The 11,554-nt window shown below is 42.1% G+C and overlaps 2 protein-coding genes across 5 annotated transcripts in view; both read right to left on the bottom strand.

The window, feature by feature from the left end:
* Positions 1 to 11,554, bottom strand: part of dlg1 (discs large 1) — a 284,731-nt gene that overhangs the window by 263,083 nt on the left and 10,094 nt on the right. The window contains exon 2 of one of the 4 annotated variants that reach the window (XM_043416416.1): positions 5,556 to 5,636. The exons of the other annotated variants lie outside the window; for them this stretch is intronic. Within the exon in view, the coding sequence (XP_043272351.1) occupies positions 5,556 to 5,636 (81 nt within the window). The remainder of the gene's footprint in view (positions 1 to 5,555; positions 5,637 to 11,554) is intronic. 4 annotated transcript variants of the gene reach the window in all.
* Positions 2,438 to 4,488, bottom strand: LOC122409128 (facilitated trehalose transporter Tret1-like). The gene is made up of 2 exons (XM_043416430.1): positions 3,863 to 4,488; positions 2,438 to 3,767 (listed from the first exon to the last, which is right to left on the bottom strand). Exons 1-2 carry the CDS (start codon positions 3,930 to 3,932, stop codon positions 2,452 to 2,454), a joined length of 1,386 nt encoding a protein of 461 aa, XP_043272365.1. The 5' UTR covers positions 3,933 to 4,488; the 3' UTR covers positions 2,438 to 2,451.

The raw sequence follows: 11,554 nt of genomic DNA, 5'->3' as shown, positions 1-11,554 counted from the left end.
AGTGGCCTCACTCCAGGCGAGCTTTGAACTGCAAGCCGGTGGTTCACTATCGTCTGAAGGCGGCTGCGACTCCGGTGAAACTCCACTGCTCGCCACTTGGACCTCGAGAGCTTTGCCTGTCTAGAACTTACGAGTACTCTGTTAACACTGAGACGGTCCTCGCGGGTTGCGCTCCTTACCGCTCTCCCTCTTCAACTTTCTCTCTCTCTCTCTTTTCTCTTATATATCTATAAACGTGTAAAAGACAGTACTAATGTTGAAGTTATCAAATTATGGAAACGTTTGGTAGAAATCTTTAGACGGATTGATGCTCGATACCGAGTAGCCGCGCAACCCTCGAGCATAACCACGCGCATAATGCGTAGAACTGTCGTGTATGGTCTCTTGCCTCAACGCAGCTTGCTTTCTTTTCATTTCTATGCTTTCCTGCTTCGCGCGCGCGATCTGCGAACCGTTTGACTCGGCTTGAAAATTCTATTTGAGAGCGAAACTTTCACAGAGACTGGTCAAATGCTGTGCTGTATATAAATACATAGAAGCATATCAGAAGAGAAAGTGACCTGGAGGGCTGGTAAACTCTCCAGGGAAGCAGGCTCGGTAGTAGGTGTTGCAAGGCGTCCAAGACATGACATCGGCGATGCATATATTGTTGGCCATCGTGGCTTTCATGAATACTCTACGCTCTACCAACGGGATTATCCTTCAGAAACTCCTTAAGGAAGTTGAGCAGGAAATAGTATTAATGGACAGAAAAATGTGAAACTTTACAAAACGTTAAATTGTGATGCGGAAGTCATTCGTACAAATTTTTCAAGTCCGCGGTGGGTTGTAATATCTGTGAATTTCTTTGCTGCCTTGACAAGCCGCGTTATAGCATGGCCTCTTATGAGAAATCACGGAGTAGCTCTACATTTTTCCCCGTATCTCCGTTATGGAAGAAAATTTGAACAGTAGAGAGATGAAATATTTACAATCTTTTATCCGGCTTAAAATTTATCGACGGTGACTTACGATACAGGAGTAATTACTAAAATAAGGCGTGACACTCGCCTCTTTTGAGACCGTCGTTAGAGATGCTGCGACTTTTTTTGCTAAGAAGATAATGTCAGAATGACTATCAATACAATAAATTTACAAACAAATTGAGAAGTACTCTTTTATTTTCATACACATTTTCATATATAAACGCAGTCTTTTTCTTGAGAACTAATGTATTTCACGATGTCGTTGAAGTTTTCAACGTTGAAGTCCAACGAAATGATGTAAAAAAAACTCTCAAATAATTCCAGTAAATCTCCCATTTTCTTCCCTGTCGAATTTCCAGTTCGTCATTTTTTAAGCCACATTAATAATTCGTGAAATAAAAAAATAATGAATTATAAATCTTTTTTTCCTTCATTTCGTTGAACTCCAACGTTGCAAATTTCAACTTCGTATTTCACGCAGCAGATGAACCGTCAATGATCTGTTTTTTAACACACATTGACGCACCCTCACGAAAATGAAAAGCAGAGTTGCCAAGACTCAGGTCAAACGGTGGTCCAATATTTTTATGACTAGTTACGTGACTGAGTGGCTTCCTTAAGCGGTGCATGCCCATACGTACGTATATACTTTCATTTCCTTTCATTTTGTGATGATCTTCAAGCAGCACCAGCAAAAGTGATGATGTTGCAAATTAATCGGGCATCCCGAAATCAAAATAATGGGCAATAACAAATTAGCATGGATCTCTCGATCCTAAACTGCGTGATCGTCGCCGCACTAAAATTAAAATGTCAATGAAGCGTATAAAATTTATGGGCTTTATTCAGCCGGATCGAGAACTTGACGAAAAGTATGACGAGTATCGAGTACAGTGTGGTGTGCGATAGTGATTAGTAGTGAGAATACGTCAGAAGAGGTTGATCACCGAAGACTCGCCCTGCACGATGGACTACGCCCTCCAAAACTTTCGGGATTACAAAATCGACTGGATATTATGGGGAAACAACGCAAACGCGTTCGTTCGCCCTACGGAAGTGAATCTCTGAGAAATGCCCGAGGCGAGTGTGCCATTCTGCCGGAAGGGAGATTTATGGATGCGATTATTGACGAACTATTCACAGCTGGAATTACACGTGACATTATCCATAGGCACGCGCACGAGCCCGCAGGCACTCTCTGTTATACGCATCGAGCTGATAATAATTAACAATACGTTTTCGAGTGAACGACGACAAACTTGATAAATCTTGATAAAGGTTGTCATCACGCATATGGTGCACGGTTGGCAAACGGTAAATGCGAAGAGATGCAATTTTTTAAAAAATAAACTATCGCGAATGTTGATTATAGAGAGCGAAATAAGGAAGCCGGAATGGAAGATTGTAGATAAAGGCGAGGAGCAAACGAAGGAGTTTTGATAAGACCGGGCTGATGATATATAACGCTCAAGTTAAAAAGAATGATTTATTTGAGAGACAGCATATCTTGAATCTCCTGTAACGATTTACCTTTAGTTTCGGGCAATACAATTACAGTATAGACACCAAGAAGCCCCATGACTATTCCGTAAAACCAGATGACGTATTGATCGGGCATGGTATCGATCATCGCTTGATACGTTTTAGTGTTAACAAAAGCGAACAAACCGGATGACATATTGGCGACGCACGAAGCGATGCTCTTGGTCCGGGGGGAAAAAATTTCACTGACCATCGTACTGGGAACGGGACCGATGCCGAGATTGACGAAAAATTCGACCGCCATCATCGCAACGATCGGCAAGCACTCGAGGCTAGGCGTTGCTAAATTATGATCGATAAAAACATATTGAGCGCCCAACAGGCCGAGGCTAATGGTCAAACCGAAACACGATCCGCCCAAAACCATTTTTCTACCGTATTTGTCATTGGCGTACATAGCGAAAAAACCACCGGAAATGCCTACTATGCCGATAACAACGACGGCCATGCCGGGATCAAGAAGCGTTTTAACGCCGGCTCGCCTCAGTATTATTTCCATGTAATAACCCAACGTGTACGTTCCACCAATTTGCAAAAGTATAAAAACCATGGCGACCATTACGAGCGCCTTTCGATTTTGAGGCACACTGAATTCCCGTAGGGTTTCACAGAAAGTCAGAGACTTCATAGAAGTTACGAAACGGCGAAGGGATTCCAGTTCTTTCTTAACGTCCGCGTCCCGCTGATACCACAATATTGATTCGGCCGCTTCGTCGTAACGTTCTTGCGAAACCAAATAGTGCGGTGTCGCCGGTAAGAGTGCGAAAAATAGGAGAAATCCAACGGTAGGTATGGCACTGACTACCGAAAAAAGCCACATGGACATGAGGGAACCCATCAGGTTACCGACGATAAAGCCGATCGCCAATGCACTTATGAGGACACTGATCATGGCCCCGCGGATCTTTGGATGCGACACTTCACCGACGTACAATGGAACAGTTCCAAAAAACATTCCCACTGATATTCCCTGCAATAATCTCGCTGCGTATATCCAATTTACCGAATTGGCGATTATCAGAAATATCCAACTGAGAGCAAGGGGCAATCCGGTGCAGAGTACCGAGAATTTGCTACCGAAATAGTATACATTGATGGAACCACACATCGCGCCTAATACTCTTCCGACAGGAACGAGCGAGGCTATCCAAGAAGCTTCCTCGTTCGTCACGGCTAATTCCGAATCCGGTCCTGTTAATTTTGCAAGAAACGGTGACGTCCATCCTCCCGCAAGTCCGTTCGATAGCCCAAGATGCACCACTGTTCATACAACGTGACATTGTTCAACAACATTTTCAAGCTTCGCTCTGCGTTATTAAACCCACCAAATTACAATTCTTATCGGAGTAACTAACCTTCGAAAGCAGCCAACCACTGAGGCCACGTGCTCCATTTTTCCGATATTTCCCTGCACGAATAAAACATTTCAATAGCCTGGGTTTATCTCAAACTATTATCGGCGGGGTGCTTTATTCCGATCTTCGCGCCTACTCGATCCTCAAACGTCTGAGCTTGCTTCTTTTCTTCCACGTTTTAATGAAACAGCCAGTCAGAAACAGCCATCGCGCATATTAAACAAACTTTCGTATTTCGTATTTTTCTAAGATAAGATAACCTTTTTTATGGAATTATGTTGCAAGACTATATATGTAGACACACGAATCGCTGTTTCTATAGATAACAACTTGGTATATTATTGTTCAAGGTTACTCAACGTACCAACCGCGAACCGCGCAGCGGCACGAATCCGTCGGTGGGACTGCGACGAGGGAGGAGAAATAGTTGAGAGTTTCACAAAAGTCTAATGTTTTTCACGTCGAACGATCGATCAACATCATTAAGTTTTCGTCTTCGTAACTATGGGATTAACAACTTGACAATTATAGCGTTTGCTTTTATCGCGTCAAAAGTATTTCGCAATAATAAAATAAAGGTACGTAATGCGAAACTTGAAGATAGGTAGAAAGACGCACTAAACGGAATCCGGTCGTTAAGAGGTTCCACCGGTCGGAGGGGAGTCGCGTGCTCGGAAGTGGAAAAATTCTATTGAGTATTTGTTCTCTCGGGTCAAGCACCGAAACGACTTCGATTCCACGAGCGATGTAATATGTATTTTTCCATTCGATGTACGTTCGGGAGACGCTTCAGGAATTAAATTTAACGCCGTTTCTCTCGTTTATACTTCCAGTTGAAAAGCCACCAAACTCTGATCAATCTTCGATTCCACTAAACTCCGCGATTGTTTAAACCAGGAATGGAAAACTCGTGCAAGCGGGTTCATTTGAAAGCTATAGCGACGCAACAATTATATTGGAATCATCACGCCGCGTGTATACGGAATCCATCGGGCTGCCATTAATTTTGCTTGTTTTTTTGAAAATTCAATTTTTACGATATAAAAACCTTCATCGCTGCATCCTAAATTTACGCATCATTTTGAAAGGGTTCTCTCATTTGCTGCTCGAACAGGATATTTTTGATATTATATTCGGTCGTAAAATTTCGAAATTTTGCTAACGAGCAACAGTTTTTGTATTTGAAACTCTTAATCAGCACACCGGTATTGAGGTGAAACGTTCTTGCGTTTGCGCACGAGATTCAGCCAGGGTAATCGACGTCCCGAACCAGAGAAAAAGTGGGACTCGCGTAAACGAGATCGAGAAATGTGCAAGGAGACGCGTGAAGGGACGTGCGCTATCAAACACCGCCCATTCAGGGGCAATACGTTGCAGTGGCTCTGCGGCGAAATGCGGAAGAAAAGCATCGGAGACGGAACGAATGCTTTGCCGGTGGTCGCCTTCCGCACAGGGTTGTTTAATGACTTTCTCGTCGAACCCCGGGACACGGTGGTGCTTCACCCCCTCGTCAGGACCAACTCGAGGATCGTGAATCCAGGGGCGTTCTCTTTCCACTCGTCGGAAAGACCGAACCGAAAGAGATGTCAAAATTGTTTTCAACCGGATGAAAACCAGCCTGCTCGCTCAATAACAACATATTTTGCTATCAAAATCATTCAGAGGCTTTTATAAAATCATTGAAGAACGATACCTGCGCTGCAACTTATCCGCGATCGAGGATGAGCTCCAATAACCTTGGACACTATCTCCTGAACGTTGTAGAGGCACTCACCTGCGCACAAAGAGAGAAAAAAATACGTAAGAAAACGTGCTCCATGGGAGAATTATTGGCGACGCTGAAGTTTACAACGTTGGAGCCCAACGAAATAAAGGAAAGAAACATTCGGGGTTTATCGATTTTTTTAATTTCACGAAGCATCGTTGCAGGTTGAAAAGCTTCGAATTGCCAATTCGACAGGAAACGAAATTGGAGAATTACTGGAATTATCGGAGGGTTTTTTAAAATCATTTCGTTGGACTCCAACGTTGCAAACTTCAGTGTCATAATTATTGTTATACTTTGAGCTGAGAAAAGTTACCTTCGCGCTCTTGATCTCAATGAATATGAATTTCGATGGAAATTCGATCGAGTACTCATGTACCTGTGAAGAAAATAACGAGAAGTATACGAAATTTATGGTTTCGCGAGGGCCTCTCGGTAAACGAAAGATGGAGGCAAAAAATTCAGCTTTGCGTACGTGTCTCGTGTCTAAAATTTAACCTACTACTCAAATAACCTAGTTGCCATGGAGAAAAGGGGGGCAACGACGGCGATGACGATTGAGCGCGGAGAGCAAAACGGGCGAGGGTAATGCGGCGGTAACGAGCCACGAGTGTAACGAGCTTCGCACCCTCGTCCGTACATACATAACTCTCGGAGTTTTGGGCAGCAGCTCGTAATACGGAATTCCAGAGAAAAATGATGATTCGACTGCATCGCGGAGAAAGGGAAAATTAAAAGAGCGAATGAAACGGGCCCTTCGTGTCAGCGTCTCGTCAATTAACGAGGAAGACAGAACTTGGCTAAAAATGTTAGTCGTCGAGGTTGAAAATTTATTATCAGGAATATGATCCTCGTACGAACGACGAACATATGACCTGTTTCCGTTATGAATTGAATGACGGTAGATCTCACTCGAGAGAGAAAAAAGGAAGAAAACTTGAAGCACCAAAATGTGGGGGTGCGTCCCGGATACATTCAACACCCGCGCGGCTGGGGACGGAGTCTTAGCCAGAAAAATCTGTTTCCGAGTGCGGCGGCGATAGCGACAGAAGAAGAAAAGGAGAAACGGAACTCGGGATCTGGAGGACTGGGATAAAAGGAGAAAAATAAAAAAAAAAAATTGTGATTCTCGCGATGAATCGCGGAAAGCTTGAAAAAGGATAGACGGTATCAAATTTTCGCGCAAACAAAGCTCTGCCCGAACAATGTCCGGATCATTTGCTTCTATTGTTAAAAACGTGGAATAAAAAAGGGGGGAAAAAAGTGAAAATATCTGGAGCATTCTCGGGGTTGTTTATCGGCTTTAGCGTTCTGGTATTTCTCTCGCGACATCGAGAAAGGGTTTCGCGCGCCACGCAAAAATTCGTAATCTCGATCCCCGCGCGTTCACGCATTCGAACGCATAAAATCTCTACTGTTGCTGCGGACATTTTAGAAAGAGAAAAAAACGCATGTTCTTCCGCAAGTTCCCACTCATCGACTCGGAGTCTTCCTTGAGACTCGTTCATCCGATGATACGCAGCGCTTCTTATTCATCCGAGCGTAATGCCCGAATGAGAGAAGACAAAAGGAAGCCAAAGAATGCACGGACTCTGTAACGAGTTTGTATGCAGCCGCGGATGCGCGACCTCGCTAACCTCGCGATTGCTGATAGATCTTTTTTTCTTCCGCAAAGAAGAATTGAACTGGAGCAAAATAATGAATGTTCAACGACTAGCTTCGTTCTCCCGCGCTTGTTCCCATAGAGCTATTTCAAGCGTCCTACCCACTGCGCTTACGTAGAGCATCGGTTTAATACACGACGAACAACAGTATTCGGCGGATATCGAAAAATATGAAAACAGCACTTCCGCTTCCGCGATTGTAATGACGTAAACTCGGTCTCGCTGCTCGATTCGATTCAATCGAGAGAGTGACTTTTTCACAGCAACTCGCGGTGGAAAAGAAATCAGAAAAACTTCGTGCCGATTAAATTTTCGTAAATGAAAATATATACAACTCGGGAGAAAAACTTATATTTCTGCCGGATGAAGAAATCTAATACTTCGTCTGACTACGACGCTGAAGTTTGCAACGTTGGAGCCCAACGAGATGAACGAAAAAAACGTTTTTAATTCACCCATTTTTTATTTCACGAATCGTTGGTATGCAGCTTGAAAAACTACGAATCGCAAATTTGGCAGGGAACAAAATAGGAGAATTACTGGAATTATTGGAGAGTTTTCTTTCGATCATTTCGTTGGACTCCAACGTTGGAAACTTCAGCGTCATGTCTGACTAAGGCATCGAGTCGATGACATTAGGCTGCGCTGCTCGGCGTGTCATAATCAGAGAAAATAATTTCCATCGCGCGGTAATCTGAATTTCTCACTCATGTCAAATATAAACGAGGCGTCCGTGACACGAAAGATATCGCGCGGTTGTACCAGAAAAAAACTCTTCGGTGGGGCTCGCGCCACCTTGACTGTATACGATTGCGCACGGTCATGCATATGCAGCAACGAAATGAGAGTAATAGTCGAAATAGTAATGCGCCGACAAGGGAGAGGGAGAAACGCAGGGAGCGAGAGCGAGGCGGAAAGAGGAGAAAATGTTGAAGCTCGAAAGATTGTGGGCAAAGAGGGCGAAGGGTGTAAAACTCGTTTGTCTCGTCTTATAAATACAGCACCTTGATTCTGAGGTAACTATTTTCGTACGTTCGCCTACGTCATGCGGTCACAGAAATAACTCGGATCCCTGAGATCACCGCGTCACGTCTCGCGAGGATCGTTTCGTCGATAGAAAGTTATAGATACGCGTAGAGCTCGCGCTCGACGCGCGTAGTGGATCGGCTCTTGACGACGATGAGGCTAAAGTTCCGCCGACGAAATGATCTAAAAAACTCTCCAATTTTCCTACCCGCCGAATTTGCAATTCGTAGTTTTTCAACCTACACGAATGATTCGTGGAATAAATAATTGGTCAATAACAAATATCTTTTTCGTTCATCCCGTTGGACTCGTCGTCTCTTGACGTAATATGGATCGGGACGGACTGTCGGCGGGAATGTTTCGACCTCCCGCGCGGGGACGGGTCGTCGATGAGTTCTCAAAATCATGCTCGCGTCTTTCTATTGGAGCACAATAGAGAAAGCTTAAATATATTGAAACGGCAAACCCCTTTTTTAACACTAAATCTCACGTTTGAATCGCACGCCAAGAGAATCAGCGCTCAAGGTCTCGACGCGACTCTCTGTGGAAAGGCATAGAAACTATACGTTTCAATTTGGAAAATTTATTTTCTCTCTCATAAATCCTATGTATTTTACGTTCTGCTTCATTAGCTCGTTTGATTCAAAACAAAACATGACAAAACAAAAAGAAACAAGTAGAAAATTAAACTATAAAATCCAGATCCAACGGAAATGGCCAATCAAGAAACAGAGTTTGGATCTAACGGAAATAACGTACTGAATCTCTTGTGTAATTCATTAAATTAGTGTTCCCAAACAGAACATTTGATTTTTTTGGGTTTAGAAAATAAGATAAGAAATTCTAATCGTAAAAGAACATTTATTTTTATTTCGAAATCATATTTTTCATGTAACGAGGGCAATCAGCCTTAGGCTCGCCGAATCATGGCGCGACAACTGGTCACTTGACCAATCACAGAATTTATAGTGAGAGAACTCTGGTTCGAGATTATTTCACCGAGCTAATCCCGAAACTGAGTGATTTTTAGATCGAATCATTATTATTATTCCTAGACGCGTATAAAAGGCTGTGCGAAGCAAGCATCGGCAGCTCATTTTTTAATCAGCTCAAGTACAGAGGTATAGTGATTGTGGAAAACAAGCTCCAACGAAGAATAAAACTTTGTTATTCCAAATTTCACGCTGAGAGGGAGGGGACCGTGCGATTCCGTTTGGTCGCAGATTCTTGACATATAGTACTCTATTGCCATCCAAAATAAATGTTTTTTGTTGTTATTGGAAGCAAATGATTAGTTTATTGAAAAGAAACTAATATAAATTTTTTTCATTTTCCTCTTTGAAACGAAAACTGTTTTGTCCTAGAAGAAAAACGATCGATCAATCTTATTTACATCAAGCGAGAAAATAATAATTTAAAATTGTATAGAACCAAAAACTTATTCAGATTGATTGGATAAGTTCACTAGTATAGAAATAATTATAATTTACACAAATTATTTAAAGTAAAAAAAAAAAATTTTCCACAATTCCATTGATATAAAATAGCAAATAATGACTTGAAGAAATTTCTTGAAAAAAGGGAAATAATTTGGACAAGTTTTAAAAGGCATTGAGATTGAGGAGTTTAAACTCAAAAACATTAACGATTTATCACAAGGAATCCTTTCAATGTACCCAAATTTTTTTTCTATTATAAACGCTATTTTTCTATTGATTTTTTTGTTACACAATTCTCACTTCTTTTCATCCTGCCCTAAGATTTTAGTTGCGCGAATTCACGCGTAGCGGAGTGACAGCAAAGGCGTACCTTTACAATACACGTTATCTGCTGTATTCAAATATACAAAAAATCACATCTTCGTACGAATAATAAAAGCTGTCGAATCAAAACTTTTTTGTCGTCTACTCGAACGCACACAAGGAAAAGATATTTTCAATAATCGTTAGATATCGCTCTTCTGAAAGCCTATTTTCTTCACTTTTTCTCATTGCTATTTCAATACGGTGGTGTACGATATAATACGGCGTTGTAGGACCTGGTCGGACCTGACGCAAGAACCGCGGGAATGAATGACGCTGCGGTTTGCAGCGTTGGAGTCCAACGAAACGAACGAAAACGACATTTGTTTTAATTCATTTTTTTTATTTCACGAACCATTTGCGTGGCTTAAAAAAAGCTGCGAATTGCAAATTAGGGAAAGAAAAAATTCGAGAATGACCATTTCTTTTTTCAATCTCATTTCGTTGGACTCCAACGCTGCAAACTTCAGAGTCGTGACGATGTTTATATACCGGTTGATACTGGTGCGTGTACATGTACGGTTGTGGTTCGTTGAAAATTCTCAAACCGCGACAAAGCGCGGCGTGCAATTTCTATCGAACGAGAAGAAAAAACTTGGCGTAAAGAGCGAAAGGATGAACGAAACCGGCTTACGATGTTGAGGAGGTTGCTGAACGACTGCCAAATGGCAATTTACGTAACAACGTTCGCGTATATTCGTAAAAGTACATAGATATGCGCATACAAATGCAACGGCTCTCATTCGAACCAGTTCGCGCCGCACTCTCTGGTGCGCGAACGTTTAACGATAATGCGAACGTTTTGCGCTATTCGCCGCGACTCGCTACGCATCAATGACATGCCTCTATTCTTTGGCCCTGTTACTTTTCATCTTTTACTATACTTGAAAACACACACGCTTTATCGTGTCCCGATCCCATACCAGTGGCAAAAACGATCCTCAAGTTTGTATAACGTTAGAGTCCAACAAAATTAACGAAAATAACATTCGTAATTCACCAATTTTTTTATTTCACGAATCATATTGGTGTAGACTGAAAAACTATGAATTCCAAATTAGGCAGGTAACAGGATTGGAGAATTACTGGAATAATCGGAGTTTTTTTAAACCGTTTTGTTGGACTCCAACGTTGCAAACTTCAGCGCCATTGGTGAAACGACCGCGTAGCACTCCTGATCGTTGCAACAACAAAAAAATACGCGTCTCACTCACTCACTTACTCGGACTGGTGATGTACAATTTCAACCATCACCATTTTGACTTTCGCCTTTTCCAGTCATCGCTATTCTGTAAATATAAGTTTTATAAGCTCGAAAAATTCACTTTCGATTTTTTGATACTCTATATTCTGGACGACACTGAAGTTTGCAACGTTGGAGTCCAACGAAATGAAGGAAAAAAAACATTTGTAATTCACCAATTTGTTTATTTCC

This window comes from Venturia canescens, chromosome 4 (assembly GCF_019457755.1).
Source record: "Venturia canescens isolate UGA chromosome 4, ASM1945775v1, whole genome shotgun sequence".
In the NCBI taxonomy this organism is placed as follows: Eukaryota; Metazoa; Arthropoda; class Insecta; order Hymenoptera; family Ichneumonidae; genus Venturia; species Venturia canescens.
Note: the sequence above shows the minus strand (reverse complement) of the source record. Positions and strands in the feature narration are given on the sequence as shown.